Source organism: Canis aureus, chromosome 12 (genome assembly GCF_053574225.1).
Source record: "Canis aureus isolate CA01 chromosome 12, VMU_Caureus_v.1.0, whole genome shotgun sequence".
NCBI lineage: Eukaryota > Metazoa > Chordata > Mammalia > Carnivora > Canidae > Canis > Canis aureus.
Genome location: NC_135622.1, coordinates 51,707,345 through 51,727,581, shown reverse-complemented (window position 1 = coordinate 51,727,581; position 20,237 = coordinate 51,707,345). Strand labels below are relative to the sequence as shown.

General features: G+C 42.4%; 1 protein-coding gene across 9 annotated transcripts in view; it reads left to right on the top strand.

The window, feature by feature from the left end:
- KCNS3 (potassium voltage-gated channel modifier subfamily S member 3) overlaps positions 1-18,593 on the top strand; it is a 41,140-nt gene extending 22,547 nt beyond the window's left edge. For 7 of the 9 annotated variants that reach the window (XM_077844050.1, XM_077844048.1, XM_077844053.1 and 4 more), the window contains exons 2-3: positions 4,172-4,364; positions 16,586-18,593. In XM_077844050.1, coding sequence (XP_077700176.1) covers positions 16,645-18,120 — 1,476 coding nt within the window. In that variant the 5' untranslated portion in view covers positions 4,172-4,364; positions 16,586-16,644 and the 3' untranslated portion in view covers positions 18,121-18,593. Of the gene's footprint in view, positions 1-4,171; positions 4,365-14,071; positions 14,186-16,094; positions 16,226-16,585 lie in introns of those variants that run through there. The other 2 variants (XM_077844055.1, XM_077844056.1) reach the window with 2 other exon arrangements.
- Positions 18,594-20,237: the final 1,644 nt, after the last annotated feature.

The following is a 20,237-nucleotide window of genomic DNA, read 5'->3' as shown; positions in this document are numbered from 1 at the left end:
ATAGTAAGACATCTTTCAGACTATATGAGTGCATTGCACGGTGAGTCATTCTGGCACCAAAAATGTTAGCAAATATCAGATAGATTCTCCAAGAAAATCAGTAACCTTTACTCTAGACTCAAATTGCCTGATGCATGCTTTGAGTTTCAACAAAAGCTTAACCTTCCTTTATCTTTCCTCACTTGCAAAGTTTCGCTTGTCTGACACCAGAAATGCCATGACTGAATTCTAGAACAAGTGTCCAGGGGAATATCCCCGGCTCCTGTCAGCAGACAGAGTATTAGTACAATCTCCCATCTTCCAAATGGGTATCTGAGGTCTTTTTACTCTACTTCAGAGCAGTGGTTCACAACTGGGGATGGTTTTACTTTCTGGGGGAAAGGCAATTTTGGTTGTCATGACCTTAGGGGATAGAGGGGAGATGTGCTCCTGGCGCCTAGTGGGTCGAGGCCAGGGATGCTGCTAACCATCCTGCAATGCATCAGACAGCCCTCCACAAGAGGATTACCTGGCCCCAAAATGTCAATAGTGCAAAGACTGAGGAAACTCTCCTGTAGAAGTTGGTCAGGTTAGGATGTCTCCAGGGAACCTGGCTGGCTGTCAGGGTGGTGCTTAAAGGTGTCATTTACTTGGTAACTCTATCACAGGTCAGGGTCAGGCTCTCTCGCAGCCTGGCAACTTCAGAAACTCACTTTCAAGTGTCCCAGAGTTGATCAAACTCTAGCAAATTGACTCATAGAAACTCACAGAAAACTCAGTAAATAAACCTCTTCCTGCCTTATTACATTCCACTTATAAATATAACTAGTGGACAGAGTGGACACTCATGTTGGCAGCTCATATGCTCCCCGTTGGCGAGATGCCTGGGAACTAAAATTGCCAAGAGATGCCTCAGGGAGTCTGGAATCAGAACAAGGAGAGGTTTTTGGGTATTTAATGATACCTGAAACTCTGGGTCTAGACCCTTAACAAGCCACTCAGGATATACCCATCAGGACTGGGAGGTGCTACATCTTCAGGATGAGATGCCTTTTGCAAAGTTCTGGGCTGGGTCTTGGTAACCTACTTTGATCTTTTACACTTTCCTCCTCTGCTTCCCTTTGACCAACTGCCTTTCATTATCCATATTGATTCTTTTTAGTTAATTTACTCTTTAGTCTCGTTGCCTTGGGGGAGAGGAATTGGTTCAATAAAAATGTGTCAAGCACCATTGTGTAACAGGGATAATGAATATGAAGACTGACATTATAACACTGTCCCTAACTGGAGGCTGCCCGGTCTAGTGGGTAGATGGAGGTGACAATATTTCAGAAGAAAGTGAGCAGGGCAGTAACAGGTGCACTCAGGATTCTGTGCAAGTGCATAAGACATAGACCTATTATGCAGCAGTGTCACTCAGAGTGTCTGCTTTGATCTCTCAGACACTGATTTTATAGTTTAATTTTTGGAGAGCAACCTTAATCCTGTGATTCTGAGTCCTGGGAGACAGGCATAGGGAGTTATTATTACCGCTGTATACTGTCTGCTTGTCCGTTTGATTTTCCTCATTCTGTGCCAAGATTGGATGTCAGCTCTCTGGATGATGAAAGAGGCCAATATGCCACTTAATCTCCACCTTTTCCCTCTCAATAATGGAGCAAGTCATTTTGTACATTTTTGAATGCTATAGGCAACCCACCAGGAAGTATAGCCACGCTAGAGGGCCTACCGGAAGGATGCCGCAGAGGGGGCCCCCTTTTATCATGAAGAGGATTCTACAGAGGCTAAGTGAACCTGATGTGCTGAATCACCAGCAAAGTCAGAAACCTAACTAAATTGCAAACAATACTGTCTTCTTTGGAACAGTTACACACTGATAGGGGTGGTAGGAACATAGATCATGGAACCATTTGGTGGGATTGTAAAGCAGGAAGGGGATACTGCGTTGGATGTATACATTTTTCTTTCCCAAAGCCTTGCTGGTTTGGGAAAATCCTTAACTTTCCCCAACAACTGATTTTTTTTCTTCAGTAATTAATGGATCAAAGTTGATTTTCTGTGCTGAGTGAAATCAGGCAGACTTGCCCCAGTTTGAATCCTGGCTCTGGCACCCATCAGTTTTGGGACTTTGGACAGATAGCTTCCCTGAGCTTTATGTCCCACTCATAAAATAGAGATCACAACAGTTCGCACTTTCAGTGGTTGAGAATAGAGATGAGGTGTGTGAAACTCCTGGAAGGTTCCTGACATATTGTAGGGACTCAGAAAATGCTGGTGTCATTTATGTAGAAAGATTACCCTTAGAATGAATGCCCTAGGAGGGGTGTGAATTGACATAAATTCACAACGAGAAGTATTGACTGGTATTACATCTTTTCCAGAAATCTAGGTTTTTTGGACAGGAGTCATAGGGGTGGAAAATGAGGTGGAACATTGGCATTCTGAGTTTATTAATTTATCAGACATTGATGGAGGCCCACTAGGTACCAGTTTGTGTAAAAAAAATACACTTGGCTCACCTCACAGCCTGTCCCTGGGCCAGCCCTTCTATGATGAGCCAGTGCCCAACAATGCTTAGGGTTTCTTAGAAGTGCCAAATAGCCTAAGTACTTCATTAATTTTTTTCTTCAGTAATTAATATAGTCGTATCAAAGCTGTTTGCAGTTAATTAATTATCTCCCAGCCAGATTAATCTTACCTTCCCTTAAAATGTGCTACATTTGGAAAGGTATTTGATAGGCAAAGGAAGACTATACATGTGTGCTCTACCCTTTAAAAAAAAGGCACAGCAGCATTTCTGTGTTTCAGTGGAACACAAATATTTGAGACTGACCCAATGATGTGTTGCTGGGAGCTTATGGAGGAGGAGGAGAAGGAGGAGGATTTTAGTTCCTGAATTGATTTTATTTATCCTTGTTGAGATTTCTCTACCTCTTCTGCTCAGAGTCCCATCTCAGAAATTTACTTTGCGTAGAGCTGCATTTTTTTTTTTTTCTGAATCTTTCATTGTTATTATTAGTGGTGAAAATGCACTGAAGGGTTACCCTGGCCGTTGTTGGGACCAGTGTGTTCCTGCTTTACTCCCTTTCTATCGCATCCCCTTGATGTTGGTAGGATACCATTCCTTTTTATTTCATTTGGTGCTGGGCCTGGGAGCTCCTGGAGTGGGGAGGAGGGGGCAGGCGCGGCATCTTGTTTGCTAGGATAGTTCCAGGCATATCTTTAGTGATAATGAACGTTTGCTTAATGACTGACATAGCTGGAGGCATTTCCTTCATTTTCCTACTGAAGCTTGGAATCAATCTTTTCTTCTTCCTCCCCAACCACCCCTGGCCCCCTTTAGGATCTAGCATTGATTGGAAAACATGAAAATCAATGGAGAGATGCTTAGATACTAGTATAAATCTATGGGAAGGGATTGACATGAGGCAAGGCTTACCTTGTTGGGAACTGGAAACTTTTTGTTTTCCTTAATTTATTCAGACAGAGAAATGTAATTTTGTCCTTTTGTTCTCGTACAAGCTTAATCCCGCCCACCCCTCCACTCCCCCATACACACTACACACACATCCATGGACACACACCTGTTTCACCTAAGGACTCTGATCTGGCTTGTGTAGTCATTTCTGATCTGTGAAATACAACAATGGACAAATAAGACAAAATCGAATTTGGCCAGCCTTTGAAACCTATTGATTTCAAATTAGAGCAGCAGTGTTAATTCTATTAGGGCAGTCACGCTCAGAACTTGGTCTCTGAAATGGATTAAAATGTATTCATTTAGAGGTTTATAAGTATATCCTTGATGAATTAGCTGGGAAAAATAAGACTCCTAGGAGAAACTATGTGGAAAGTGAATGACTGTAGTCCTAATTCCAGTGCCTTATTTTATCTTTGCATGCTTTGTTGGCTTTGGGGTCAGTGGAGATGTTACAAGTGTCCACTGTGGTCATGACTTAAGAGTCCTTAAGCCTGAGAGCAATTGCAAGTCAGGTCTTGGAGCTCCCTATCCATGTGTCCAGTGAGAGTGATGGTTCCATGGGGAGAGAGGAACACACCCTCCCTGAGATGAGATGGGGCTCTAAGATATGGGTCTAATCAGTAAAATGCCCAGATCACTGAGTCTGTGTTAAAATGTCTTAGATGTGTTTCTTCCTTGGAGCTAAAACTTGACCTATGGCTTTCTCTGCAGGTGAGAGTGGATTTCCCAGTGATTGCTTTGGCTGATACAACCAGAAAACAGGATTCTTCTCTTCTTTCTGGCCACCAAATGCCTATGTGCACCACACATATACGTGAGGGAAAAAGGGCGGAGCTTCTTGGATGATGATGGACATTCTACTGGACAGGATGAGGGCAGGGAGTATGACATCGACACCACAAGGGTAAGAGCTGCCACTCACCTTTCCTCTGGCACCATTATTAATCGGAAGGGAGAATGAGCTTTACAGTGTAGTGACAGAAATGAAGGTCACCCACCAGAGAGACTATTCTGACTAAAATTCACTGGCAGTTGGGGCAGACGAGTAAGGAAGAAGGTGAGAAAGCCAGCCTGGAAGGATTAGGTTGGATTCTTTTGGGGGATGCACCAAGCCTGCTATGGAAGACTCGGTGGTCCACATTGCCCACCTCCCCTTCTGACATTTATGGCTCCAACTTGAGGAAATAACAACTACTGTTAATTGTGATATGATTTCGTTTGTGTCCATTTACGTCAGTCTGGCTTAAAATGGGCCGTGGAGCCAGGTGGGTAAGTCTGGCTCAGGTCACAGATTGTGGGCTTCTTGGAAGTACTTGGCCTGGAGACACATTTTGTCTGGGCCACATAATGTTGAACACATGTTGGATCAATTCTAATTATTTTTTTGATTTTTAAAATTTTTAAAAAGATTTTATTTATTTAAGAGAGAGAAAGTGAGTTAGAGAAGAGAGCACAAGCAGGGGGAGGGGCGGAGGGAGAAGCAGACTGGCCGCTGAGCAGGGAGCCTTGATGTGGAGCTCTGATCCCTGAGCCCTGGGATCGTGACCTGAGCTGAAGGCAGACACTTAATTGACTGAGCGACCTGCGCGTCCCAGATCAATTCTAATTAAACTTGAGATATCCCACATAAAAATCAGGATTTCAAGGTGAGATACGTGTGTACTGGCTCTCGGTTCCCGCAAAGGACTCTGGTACTGAGTGGCCTCTGCCTCTGGATAGTTCACCACAGTCCCAACCAACCCGCTTCATTTGTTTAACTTCCTTGTTTCGCCGCTGGAAGCATTTCATTTCACTTTGTTGGGTCCAGATCATTCTGCTAGCTTTTTGACAAAAATAGTGATAGCCTTTTAATTCTTCTGGACAAAAGTGAGTATCTTTCACTAGATTATGGCAGAAATTAGCATATGGGGCTGAGACTGTAGAGGTGGCAATACACGATTCCTTCCATCGAACAGCTGAGGGTATAAAGGACAGCAGTAGTCAGACCTGGGGGGTCGGGGGTTAAGGAGAACTGTAAAAACATTATAATATCTGGTGGTGGGTGCTAAAATAATTGTGTACTGGGGACTGTTGGGAGAAGATGAGAGGGGTGAAGAAGCGGGTTTGTCCAAAACTCCCTCCCCTGGACACCAGCGTGAGCATGTGTTTGTGGGTTCCTCCATATAACGTGACTCCTTATAGGGTACCTCCAGGAGAGTTAAGGCTCCCTTCTTGTGGTCTATCCACATTTTTCCTGTTTCAGGTTGGAAATCCTCCATCTGTGATTTTTTGCTTTTTACAAATAGGGCAGATTTCTGGCCACTTGCCTCACCAAGTCACTTAGCCTTCCAAGTGGCCTCTGCTTGGAGATGAGCTGTATAAATGACAGGATCCCTGGAGTTTCTAGGGAGGAGCAGCCACACTAAATAGGGAATGACTACTATCATAATACTGTTCCAGGTGAGGAGAGCTGCCTCTTTTCCAGAAGGCTCTTGGAAGTTTCAGGTATTCTTTTTTTTTTTTTTTTAATATATATTTTTAAAGATTTTATTTATTTATTCATGAGAGACAGAGCAAGAGAGAGAGGGAGAGGCAGAGACAGAGGCAGAGGGAGAAGCAGGCTCCATGCAGGGAGCCTGATGTGGGACTTGATCCCGGGTCCCCAGGATCACAACCTGGGCCAAAGGCGGCCCTAAACCGCTGAGCCACCCGGGCTGCCCAGTTTCATGTATTCTATATGCTGGCTCTGGGCGTGACCTTTTAGATGTCTCATAAGCAGACCTTCATTTCCTAGAATTGCACTATTTTAGCTGCTCTAACAACATTGATGCAGGAAGGCCTGAACCAGGGAACACCAGCATTTCTGTGTCTAAGTCCACATAGAGTGGGCTATGCCATGCCAGTGACATTTCGCCATGCTCTCTGCTCTTCTCTGGCCTGTCATTAAGGTTTTCTTTTCCTTACACATTAGCCACACCGGTGCATGGGGAGAAGGTGCCTGGTGGGAACACCTCTGTCCATGGGTGTGGGTTGACTTTAGATATCTAATTCTGTTTACATGTGCTTGTTGTTGTTGTTGTTTTTTAAGATTTTATTTATTTATTATTTGACACAGGGAGAGAGTATGAGTGAGCACAAGCAGAGGGAGGAGCAGAGGGAGAGGGAGAGGGAGAAGCAGGTTCCCCACTAAGCAGGAAGCCCCATGCAGAGTTGGATCTCAGGAACGCAGGACCATGACCTGAGCTGAAGGCAGATGCTTGACCGGCTGAGCCACCCAGGTACCCCAACATCTGCTTGGTTTTGTTTGGAATATTCTCACGTGCCATGGGTAGAAATAAAATTTAACATGACCTACCCTTTTAAAAAAACATTAGGGGCAGCACGGGTGGCTCAATGGCTTAGTGCCACCTTCAACCCAGGGCGTGATCCTGGAGACCAGATGGAGTCCCAAGTTGGGCTCCCAGCATGGAGCCTGCTTCTCCCTCTGCCTGTGTCTCTGCCTCTCTCTCTCTCTCTCTCTCATGAATAAATAAATAAAATCTTAAAAAAAATTAGTTATTTTTCTTTTAAATTTAATGGGATGAAATGCAGCTCTTAGAAGATCGTCCCAAAAAGGTGGCACTATTAATTCCAAAAAATGCCGTATCTTTTTTTTTTTTTTATTTGATGGAAGGATTAATACAGATTTTGGACAAGTGGGAGGGCAGAAGGAGTCTAGGTTTTTATTTACATTTATGCAATAATGGAAAGAGGTGGTTCTGACCAATCAAAAGACCGACTTGCATTTGTTAGGCTTCTGTTACTTTTCTGAGCAAAGCAAGAGCATTAGCAGAGCCACTCAGGCACACGTGTGCATGTATATTTGTCAGCCTTGAAAAGACACAGTTCTGAGAGTATTTTTTAAGTGAGTTGGAGAGCATAAAGCAGAAGGGAGGGAAGTGGACTACAAAGAGGTGAGTAAGAGGTTAATGGCTTTGAAAAAGCCTTTTACAGGGTGCCACTCGGAAGGGAGTAGATCAATGCAGTTCTTCTTTTAAGCTGCCAGCGAATATCTTGGATTTTTGACATCTTTTTCTTTTCAATCCTGTAAACACCAAGAGGCACAAGGTGGCCAAATACAGTATACAGTGTTTGCGCCATGAGTAATTTGGGTTGATAGTAGTCAGGGGAGAGTGACATGGTGAGCCATGATCTTCTTGAGAAAAAGAATGAAAATAGCATTTGATTTTTCAACTTGGTGGCCCCATGCCTTTTGTGTTCCTGGACACACCTGATTGGAGACCCCATGAGTCCTCAGCATGCTGATACCAAGTCCCCTACTAAAGACTATAGCACTCTTTAATAAGGATGATGAAAAATGAGGTAAATTCAAAGATCAGCCCCCCTCCCACTTAAAAAACTTGAAGGACTCATATTCGAGGCATAGTGGAGAGAGTGCTACATAAAAGCTAGATAATGTTGGTCAGACTCTGTGTGTTGAATGTCCCTCTTTGCAACATGGGGTATAAGATTGACCCCTTAGGACTGTTAAAGAATTAAAAGAAATTATTCGTTCATTCAGTGATGCTTTCTCATCGCCTCCTAGTGCCCGGGTACTGCCTGGGTTGCTGGGAATCCAAGGGTGGACAGTAGTGCATAAGAAAGCACTTACTACAGTGCGTGGCCTGAAAAAAGGCTTAGTAAATTTTTCTTGAAACAGTTTTGATGGGGAATTTTGACATGTACAAAAATAGGGAGACTAATACATTAAACTTACATACCCATCACCCAGCTGAACAGTGATCAATTTATGACCATATCTTGTATGAACAGATACATCTCCCCCACCGCCCCCCAACCCCCTACCTCCTGGCTCTGTCACCCCCCTTTCATGGATTATTTTGAAATGGATCCCAAACGTGGTAGAATTTTATCTGTAAAATTGTAGTATATATTTTCAAAAGATAAGGATTCTTTTAAAAAGCAGAATGCCAATACCATCAGCACATTGAAAAATGAACAATAATTCTTTTATCAAGTATCTCTTTGGTACCCAAATGTCCCTGTTTTTATATATATTTTTTAAGCATTTGGCTAGTTAAAAATCAGGATTCATACAAAGCCCACACATTGGATCTATTTGGTACGTCGCTTATCTGGTCTGTGCTGTTTGTCCTGTAGTTTTCCCTCAGTCTGGATTTTGCTGTGTCATCGCACATGTTCCTCTGAAATCTCTATCTGATTTCAAATGGCAGATCTAGACTCTCCATAAAACTCAGGCCTGATTTTTTGTTGTTGTTGAAATTCTGCAGAATTGTGTATATAAACTCCCATCAAGAGGCATGTCATGTCTTGTTTCTTTCTGTTACTTGAGGCTTGATCAGCTGGCTGGGGTATTGTCATTCTGATGTGGCTGTGATAAAGTGCCCCATCAGCTTTTTATCTGGGTTTTAGCAGCCTACGTCCATTATTTCCTGATGACTTGCAAAATAGAGAGATTTTAATTCTCTCATTCCTTCTTCATTAGCTGGGATCCTTTTTAAATAAAATCACAGTTTTATTGAGATATACTTCACTTACAATAAAATTTATAAAATGCATAATCCGGTGGTTCTTAATATATTCATAAAGCTGTACAGCCATCTAATTCCAGAACATTTTTATCACCCCCAAAAGAAACACATACCTATTTGGTCACACCCTAGTCTCTCTTCCTCCTAACCCCTAGCAACCGCTAATCTGTTTTCTATGGTTTGCTTATTCTAGATATTTCATATAAACGGAATCATACAGTATGTGGCGTTTTTTGGTCTGTCTTCTGTTTTCAAAGTTCATCCATCTTGTAGTTTCAGTGTTCCATTCCTTCTTATGGCCAAATAAGATTCTATCCATTCAATGGATAGAATGGATCAACAAAACAACATCCTCAGTTAATGGACGTGGATATTTGGGTTGTTTTCCCTCTTTGGCTAATAGGAATAATGCTGCCATGAACAGTAATGTGTACGTTTTGTTTGAACATATGTTTTCAGTTCTCTCAGAAATATGCTTAGAAGTGGAATTGTCGGATCATATGCTAATTCTGTGTTTAACTTTTTCAGAAATGGGCTCAACTGTTTTCCAACATGGCTGTACCATTTTACATTACCCTGGATAATATAGGAGGGTCCTGATTTCTGCATATCCTCACTAATGGTTGCATTATAGTAAATTGCTTATATTATTATTATTAGATCATTATCAGATAAATGATTTGCAAATATTTTCTTCCATCATGGGGGTTGTCCTTTCATTTTCTTGTTACTTGTCCTTTGACTTGATAGTGTCCTTTGAAGCGCAACATTTTTTAATTTTGATGAAGTCTGTTTATCTATTTTTCTTTTTATTGCATTGTGATTTTGGTTTCATATCCGAGAAGTCATTTTAATCCAAGGTCACAAAAATGTATGCCTGTGTTTTCTTATGAGTGTTTTATTGTTTTGGCATCTATATTTAGGTTTCTGATCAACTGATAAATTAATTTTTATATATGATGTGAGGTAGGCATCCAGTTTTATTCTTTTGCATGTGGCTATCCAATTTTCCCAATACCATTTATTGAAAAGATTATTCTTTCCCTGTTGAATTGTCTTGACATCCTTGTTGAAAATCAGTTGACTGTAAATATGGACTTATTTCTGGATTTCTTAATTCTGTTTTCTTGATCTACCTGTCTATCCTGTGCCAACTCTACCCTGTCTTAATTACTGTAGCTTTGTAGCAGGTTTTAAAATCAGGAAGTATGAGTCTTCTGACTTTGTTTTCTTTCAAGATTATTTGGCTATTTTGGGTTTCTTGTACTTCCATAGGAATTTTATAATCAGCTGTCAATTTCTGAAAAGAAAAAGGCAGCAAATATTTGGATAGGAATTGTGTTGAATCTAATTAATTTGGGGAGTACAGCTATTCGGGGGTGTCTTTACATTTATTTATGTCTTCTTTTATTTCCTTCAACAGTATTTTGTAGTTTTGGCACAAATTTTTACCACTTTTGTTAAATTTATTCTTAATAAATTTTGATGCTATTATAACTGGAATTGTTTTTTAATTTTCATTATTTTGGCTTTCTCATTGCTAGTGTATAGGAATATAATTGATTTTTGTATATTGATTTCATATTCTGCAACAATGATGACTTTATTATTAGTTCTAATATTTTTTATGTATTCCATAGGATTTTCTGTATACATGATCGTGCCATCTACAAATAGAGATAGAATTTTGGAACTTAATTGCTGGGTACATCTATATTTATAATTTTTATGTCTTCTCAATTGATTATTTTTATAAAATGTTCTTTGGCTCTGGTAATAATTTCTGTCTTAAATTTTATTTTATGTGGCATCAGTATAGTCAATGCTGCTCTCTTGATTACAATTTTCATGCTTTTACTTTCAAACTCTTTGTGTTTTTCAATATAAATATATATTTTCTAGTATACTATTTTAATTGTTTCTGTTACTATTATTTTTGAGTTATTAGAATATTTTTGTAAGGAAAAGTTTCCCTTTTTAACTACTATATGGTTCTTCTAAGGTATAATTCATACAGGAAAACAGGATAAATGTTTGATTTTCTTTTTTTCTCCTCACACTCCAGAAGAGTGAGTTGATACTCTAATAGCCCCCAAAGAGGACCAATGTATTTATTTCTTTCTTTAAAAAAATATTATTATGAACTCAGAGATTTTAACATATTTGACATAGTCCAGTCCATCGGAGATTTTAAAAAAATTTTTTTCTGAGTCCTTTTGATTCTTTCCCTGTCCTTGTTGATAGCTTCCTTGTTTTCTAATATAACATGATAGGCCAGGCTTATCTTGGGTATTTCTTACCCCAGACCAGGGATTGGCTATTTCTCTAAGGAGCCCTTGTTTTAGTGAGAAATTGTATTTTAATGCTCTAATCTGCACAAACTTGAGATGTTCATTGCTCTTGACTTGGCCTCTTCAGTTGGGTTCCCAGGGAAATAGCCTGAGGCAGAGATTTATGTGTAGGTTTGTTAGGAGGTGCCCTTGGGACCAATACCAGCCAGAAATGAAGGAAGGAGAATCAGGCAAGGAGAAGAGTTGAACTGTGACGAGGTTGGATCAGAAATCTTAGTTGATCCTCTGGGAATTCTGGAGCTGGGTTCCTACCTTGAGAAAAAGGCGCTGAGTCTTTACAGCCCCCTCATATACATAAGTCACTGGATATGAACTAACCAGAGAAAAGAGTATGACCTTGGGCAAGATAGCTCTCTTTGGCTGAGAGTGATTCCCAAAGAGGGATTTAATTGAGAGCCCTTTGCTATTAACACTTTCATCAGGTGTGAGAATGAGTGGCTCAGTCCTAAAGGGGAGATATAAGTGATGCCTCACAGCATCCCCTAGAGCTGTTCACTTTGTTCTAGGCTCATTCAGTGAAAATAAAATTTTCTTTTAGGAAAAGTTAATTTATCAGTTCATAATGCTATTTTCTTTCTTCCTTTTTTTAAAGGTTTTATTTATTCATGAGACACAGAGAGAGAGAGAGAGAGAGAGAGAGAGAGGCAGAGACACAGGCAGAGGGAGAAGCAGGGAGCCCGATGTGGGACTCCATCCCAGGTCTCCAGGATCAGGCCCTGGGCTGAAGGTGGCGCTAAACCGCTGAGCCATCTGGGCTGTCCATCTTTCTTCCTTTTTTGAAAAAGATTCTATTCATTTATTTGAGAGGGAGAGAGAAAGGGAGAGGGGAGAGATATATAGAGAGAGCGAGCGCTAGAGCACAAAAGCAGGGAGAGGGGGAAGCAGACTCCCTGCTGAGCAGGGAGCCCAATATGGGGCTCGATTACAGGACCCTGAGATCATGACCTGAGCCAAAGGCAGATGCTCAACTGACTGAGCCACCCAAGTGCCCCAATAATGCTATTTCCAATTCAAATTTAGGATCACTGGATTTTTATTTAATTTCTTTGATTTTTATATTTGTGTATTTTCTTTAGTTTGGCACTCAAAACCTTGAAGGTTCTTCATAACATAAACATAATCATTTATTTGCTTTGCCCTATGTGTGTGTGCAGAAAAGCTGTAGAATAATTATACCGATATGAATACTAAAATTATCTCAAGATTTCTGTGGTTTATTTGTCCTAGGAATGTATACCACTATGGTTGTACAAATTATTAAAATTATATTTTAAAAATCTGCAAATAATTTATCTCTCTGAGGTTAATGACCCACTTGATACACAGCAATGTTAAATTTTTAGGGATTGTCTTTTTCTTTTTTATTTAATTTTGTTTCATAATTATGTAAAACATTTACACGATTCCCAAGTCCAGCTTCCAACACTGTCGCCTCTACCCTGTTCCCCCTCTTCCCATACAGGGAAGCAGTTTGTTCATTTTCAATTTGTCCTTCTGCTGTTTCTTTTTCTCTTTGTAAGCATGTGTGTATGTGTGTATACGTATGTTTATGTATATGGATGAATATATACGCACATATTTTCCCTCTACTTAAGTAATATATCCTAGAAATCTCTCCATTGCATATATAGAGATAGACCCTAGTTTATTTAGCCAGTCTTCTATTGATGGATATTTGGATTGTTTCCAGTTATGCAAGTGTTTTGAATTTTTGTCTGTCTCTCTTTGAGAGAGATTTCTAGAAGAGAGATTGCTGGAGCAAAGGGTAAGTGCCTATACAGTTTTGCTTGTCAAATTCCCCTCCACATTCTCTTCCAAAAGGGTTCTCCTTCATTTTGCATCCCACTGCCCCTGTTCCCTCCCCTGCTTCCCCACAGACTCATTAATAGAGCATGCAGTTCAATTTTTGGATTACAGATCACATGAACATGCATATAGAAAATGCTGTAATGTCTTTAAAGTTTATTTATGTACTTATGAATACACATATAAATATGTATATGCTTACATATATAAAGAAATGTATATTATAAATGAATTATAAATGTGTCATTCGTATATATCATAAATATACATAGGTATGTATAAATATACCTTTGATCTAGTAAATGTTTTCTGGATAGGAGTAAATGGATGGCTGTTAAATAGATGCTGGTCTGAAATAGGAATCATAGAAATAATGATGCTCAGTATCTGCCTTTCTTTCTTTATGTCATTTTGGATGTGTGAGGCAGCATGCTGTAGGAAGCCCTGGAGTCAGTAGGGCTTGCACCTCTGATCTAACCCTTAATAGCTGTACTATGCCCACTCATCTCCTCTGATCCTGCCTCCTCATTGGCAAAATCCCAGGGTGGTAGTGAGGGCCAAATGACAGAAGGAATGTTTGTAATTGGCAAGGAATGGTCTGCATGCCGGGGAACCCAGCTACAGAAGGTAGAGGTGGAACTCCTTCTTTCCTGCCCCCTGTCGGCTCCTGTGGGATAGACACAGGCAAGGAAACCAACCTCAGCCTCTGGCCACCATGCCTTGGAAAGTCTCAGCTTGGACACCGAGTTCAAGCATTCGATCTGATCCAGAGATGCTTTCCTTTTTTCTCTCTGCTGAAGGCCCCACAACAAGCAGCCCCTTATTTTATGATGTATATTGCTTTTCTGATTAGACTTTGTGACATGAATGGGCCTCATAGTGGGCTCTCTTTCACCAGCATAGAATGATTAAAAAGCAAGGAGGACAGAGTAGGAAGACTGACATGAAGGGTGATAACAGTGTTCTTTCGAAAAGTGACTGCAGGGTGCCCAGGAAATGGATGACACACTCTCTGATTATGAGACCATCTTCTGCAGGTGGGTCATGAAGGCAGACACTGGTGTTCTATCACTGTGGCTCTCCAGAATAGCCGCCATGAAAAATAAGCCACCCGAAGAAAATGTCCATTAAAATCTTCATGCCAGCTTAGCTAAAACTAGCTCCTTGGAACGGTTTACTACTATACTGGCCATGAGCACAAGCCTGCTTTCAGGGATCTGAGGTTCCATAAATATTTGGACCAAGACATGAGCTCTGATTTAGGCCCTTCAAAGAAGATATCTAGCTAAAAATAGAAAGCTGAGGCAGAAAAAAACCCAAGTATTTTGAAGAGGTCAGCAAACCTTTTAACTGGTATGTCAAGCTCTGCTATGGTCTCTGGTTTCATGGGAACACACTCATGGGAACACATTCAGTTAGTGTCTCGAGAGCAAATGTCCATGCATGCTTTGTGACAGTAGGCTTCCTACTGGGGTGGATGACAGAGGGCTGGACTTTGAGGCTGTGTCCTCTGGTGTGTTCCTCAGAGGTGGAATCTCTTGTCTCGCTTATAGCCTTGGCTTTTCATAAGCATAGGGGCAAAAAATTTCTTCCTGACTTTTTTGCCTCCTCTGATCGTGTCACCACATCAGCCACCTGCACAGAGTAGAAAATGCATCTTCCATTTGCCTTTCCACTTTCCTGTTCTATTTTTCAAGTCACCAAGTACTGCTGAGTCAACATTAGAAACTTTTCTTGATTTTTGTCACTTCTTTATACACACCACTGCTGTATGAGTTGGGGCCTCTCCCTTCCTCTCATCTGTTCTGTTGCAGCCCAGTCTCCTTGACCCTGGCCTTTGCCCCCCCAGCAAATTCCCACACTGCCGTCAGCGGTTCTTTCTAGGTCACAGTCACAGAGAAGACGGTGTTCAATCACTGATTAAGACCATTTAGTGGTCTTGCCTACAGGTAAAGTCCAGACTCTGTAGACTGATATACATGATTCCTCCCAGTCTGGCTTCTGTCCACCCTTTCTTGCCCGCTGTTGGGAATGCCCTTTCCCCTCATGTGGTCAACTCTGCTTGAACCTTTAGCGTTTGAGCCAAATATAACCAATAACAAGGGTCAATGCTCTTTTCTCAAAAATGCCAAAGCTGCTTGCCTCATTTCTGTTATAGCACTTCCCACACTGGATTACTGGATTATAATCCGGGAGAAAGTGGCGGAGAGGGAGTATGTAGTGGAAATATAATGGGTTTGGGGCTAATCAAGCCTGGGTTTAAATCTTGACTCTACCATTTATCTATCCTGTGATCTTTGACTCAACCTCTCTGAGTATCCATTTTTCTGTACACCTTCTGTAAAGTGTTAGAAGGATGAGATGATATCATGTCTACAAAGCATCTAATAGTATCCTGTAGGAGCTTAGTATTTGACAATCTCCTACCTTTGATCTGCACCATTTGCTCTGAGGAAGCACCGTTGTGTTGAGTGATGGTTAAAAGCTATTACTTTCTCTCTGAGAAATAGATCTGGTGCATCCCAGTTGTGTCACAACTAGAAACAGGCAGTATGGGCTGGACCAGTATAGAATTGGTATCTATGGAGCAATTGGGAGTGTGTAGGGGACGGTCTATGAAGAGAGGAAGCAGGTGGGAGAGAAGCCCGTTTGTGTCAGGAAACTGATAGTGCAATTAACTTATGGAGGTTTTCCCAAGTCACTTTCTTCCCTGTGGAAGTACCTGAAACACCATCCCATTAAGTGTAACTATATCTTTAAGATGTAGGGGACTTAAGGACAGGGAGATAATTATATCCTCTTGATTGTCCGCATCCAAACATAGGGATAGGGCTTTCTCTTAAAGGAGTGACACATGGGAGAAGGGGGGAAAGCTGTAGGAGCCGAGCCCCCAGTCATGCGTGGGTTGGGGGTGGGGGTCAGAGCAGAGGGGAGAGCTGTTTGTGAGGGTGCATGATTGAGCCCTGGGCGCAGGGAGAGGGGAGCTACGAGCCAGGCGGCAACCAGCCTGTCACGTCTGGACCGAGCATTCCCAAATGCAGAAGCCTCGTGCTTGAGACTGGAGATGCTTGTATTGTGTAAGTGATCCATGCATTGCTTTTTTTTTTAGGGGGGGGAGGTGGGGAGGCGGGTGGTAACTTTTAGATGCTTAGCAAAATAAAAAAAAGAGGAATTCAGGTTCGTGAAAATAATCTGGCAGTCTTCTGTTTCCGAAAACCATGGATCTCCCAAGCCTAGTTTTTGAAAAACAACCTGTTTTGTCTTGATTTCCTCCGAGTCCGAATGCATAATGCTGTATCCCTTACTCTTTTTTTGTCTTTTTGTCCCCTTTCCTGCTCTGCTCTCCGTGCAGCCCATCATCCCGGAAAGGGCAGATTAAAAATAAGCCTGGCAAGGCCCGGTGGGACAGTGCTAATGCCGTCTTGTGCTCCTTCCAGGTGCAGCGTGAACTGCCTCATCTCCCTTCCCGTCCAGCTCCCTGCCTCCCGTATCCACCATGGTGTTTGGTGAGTTTTTCCATCGCCCCGGACAAGACGAGGAACTTGTCAACCTGAACGTGGGGGGCTTTAAGCAGTCCGTGGACCAAAGCACCCTGCTGCGGTTTCCGCACACCAGACTGGGAAAGCTGCTCACCTGCCACTCGGAAGAGGCCATCCTGGAGCTGTGTGATGACTACAGCGTGGCCGACAAGGAGTACTATTTCGATCGGAACCCCTCCTTGTTCAGATACGTCCTGAATTTTTATTACACGGGGAAGCTGCACGTCATGGAGGAGCTGTGCGTGTTCTCCTTCTGCCAGGAGATCGAGTACTGGGGCATCAACGAGCTCTTCATCGACTCCTGCTGCAGTAATCGCTACCAGGAGCGCAAGGAGGAAAACCACGAGAGGGACTGGGACCAGAAGAGCAACGACGTGAGTACCGACTCCTCCTTCGAAGAGTCGTCTCTGTTTGAGAAGGAGCTGGAGAAGTTTGAGCAGCTGCGATTTGGTCAGCTCCGGAAGAAGATCTGGATTCGAATGGAAAACCCCGCCCACTGCCTGTCTGCCAAGCTCATTGCCATCTCGTCCTTGAGCGTGGTGCTGGCCTCCATTGTGGCCATGTGTGTCCACAGCATGTCGGAGTTCCAGAACGAGGATGGGGAGGTGGATGACCCCGTGCTGGAAGGCGTGGAGATCGCGTGCATCGCTTGGTTCACTGGCGAGCTTGCCATTCGGCTGGTTGCTGCCCCCTGTCAAAAGAAATTCTGGAAGAACCCTCTGAACATAATTGACTTCGTCTCCGTTATTCCCTTCTATGCCACCTTGGCCGTTGACACCAAGGAGGAGGAGAGTGAGGACATTGAGAACATGGGCAAGGTGGTCCAGATCCTCAGGCTTATGAGGATTTTCCGAATTCTCAAGCTTGCCCGGCACTCGGTAGGACTTCGGTCTCTAGGGGCCACGCTGAGACACAGCTACCATGAAGTCGGGCTGCTGCTTCTCTTTCTCTCTGTGGGCATTTCCATCTTTTCTGTGCTCATCTACTCTGTGGAGAAAGATGAGCACACGTCCAGCCTCACCAGCATCCCCATCTGCTGGTGGTGGGCCACCATCAGCATGACTACTGTGGGCTATGGAGACACCCACCCAGTCACCTTGGCCGGGAAGCTTATCGCCAGCACGTGCATCATCTGTGGCATCTTGGTGGTGGCCCTTCCCATCACCATTATCTTCAACAAGTTTTCCAAGTACTACCAGAAGCAGAAGGATATTGACGTGGACCAGTGCAACGAGGACCCACCAGAGAAGTGTCAGGAGCTACCTTACTTCAACATTAGGGATATTTATGCACAGCGGATGCACGCCTTCATTACCAGTCTCTCTTCTGTCGGAATCGTGGTGAGCGATCCCGATTCCACAGATGCTTCGAGCATTGAAGACAACGAGGATGTCTATAACACAGCATCCTTGGAAAATTGCACAGCAAAATGAGCGGGGACGTTCGTGCCTGTTATCTTGTGTCCCTTCCTAATGTTAGGTTAACACAGCTTTATAAACCTCAATGGGTTCGTTAAAATCATTTAATTCTCAGGGTGTACCTTTCAGCCATAGTTGGACATTCATTGCTCCAAAATGATAGAATCTTCTTTATTTTTCTCAGTGAAGTGAATTAAATGCCTTGTTCTGAAATTTATTTTTTACAAGAGAGTTGTGATAGGATTTTGGAAAAAAGGTAAACGGTATCGGGTGGGATTTATTGCTACGGCTTCTGTATCATTCTGTGTTTGTCATCTACTCACATTGAGCTAACTGTAAATTACTGACAAGTAGAATCAAAGGCCCAGCTGACTGAAGACTACATGCATGTAAGATCCACAAAATGAGACAATGCATGTAAATCCATGTTCATGTTCTAGACATGGAAACTAGAAGCCTAATAAACTTGCCTAATTCAGTATGGAGAATGTCTTGGTTGTATGTGTTGATGTCAAGTAAGTACATTGAGTATGTTCACAAGTGGTTTGGAAGGGACATGCTCTTTGGAGTATCAAGAGTCTTTTCTGTTCTTTTCTGGATTTTGAGTAAACCTTAATGATGGGCTAGTTCTTTTGTTTAGTAGACTGGTGGTAGTTGGCAGGGAGAAGGACCAGGTCCGAGACAAAACCAGGCTGTCCCGTGTAAACTGATTAAACATGTACACGTTTAGGACATACTCAAGGTAGCATATATGAATGAAGCATGTGCCCTTACAGTTAAACTTCCGGGATGTATTTTGTATTTTATAATTTCTCCTGCTGAGATAACATCTCATCACCTGAAAATTACGCAGAACAGAGTGAACCCCCACACTCACAGGCAGCAATACACTCAGTGAGTAGAAGAAAGGAGAAATGCTGCACACACACACAGATGTGATTAACTATGGCCAGAGGAGTGAAGCTTTAATCACTGGAGAGCGTGATGCCACCAACTATAACATGAGCCACCGTTTGAAAATAGCTTTCGAGACAGTAATGTCTGCATCTTATATAAAAGCCCCTCACAATGAAAGAAAACATACATACTCATTTCCAGAGCAGGGACAGAGCAATTCTATCCCATGTGGAGAGAATTTAGCTCACATCTTAATTTTGGAGATGTATGGTGACTCTAACTCATGCTGTCAGACTGAGTTTCTTTCCCTGAGATCTTTTTGAATGAAAAAGCCACGTGGATTTATTACCCAACTTCCTATGTTTGCAGATGCATTTCATTGAAAGAAGGACGTCGCCTGTAGGTTATCTGATGAAGAGAACTCTGACTCATCTCTCCTTTTAACGTTTCTGTGCCTTCTGAGACGGATATAACTGAACAGGGTTTATAGTCACTTTTAAATCTGGAGGTTTATTCATGCTTTTGTGGCATCCCCTGCCCATTTGAAAAATCTTCCTTTTCCCCCCAAATGTTGGCGTAAATTGAGTTTTGAAGCATAGCAATAGAATTTGGGATCCAGTTTTATTAAAGATTTCCCAATTAGTAGTGAAGTAGCTGAAGACTGCTTCTATAGAAATAGGAATAGGAAAAGAATAGTACGAGCAATGACCTTGGTAATGATGATAGTAATAAGGGCAACAGCAATGATAATAATCAGCTTCTATGTAAGCGCACGACCTATATAATCTCACCGATTGCTTACAGCACTGCTGTGAGCAAGGGTTTATTACTGTCTGCATTTTAAGACAAGGAAACTGAGGTTTGCAATAAAGGTGCCAGTGCACACAGTGAGTAATGAACTTAGGCTGAGAACCCTGGGATGCCCGTGCTTTGAACGCGGCATCATGCTGTCTCCTCTTCCACTGTGTTGGGGAGTAGATTTAAGGACACATCGGGACAGAGTTCACCTGGAGGGGTGAAGAGCAACAAACTGGTGGACTTTGATTTTTCTGGAATGTGAATTGAAAGGGGGAAAATGCTGGCTCTGTACCTGTCCTTCGCTGACCCACAAAGCAGGCATGTTGGTCTGCAGAGCTGAGTTTTCTAGAATGCCCTTGAAGCTGAAGCAGACTGTGAGGGTCTCCTTGAACCTGAGTGGCAGGTGGGAAACTATGGTCGTACAAGAATTCTGGAAT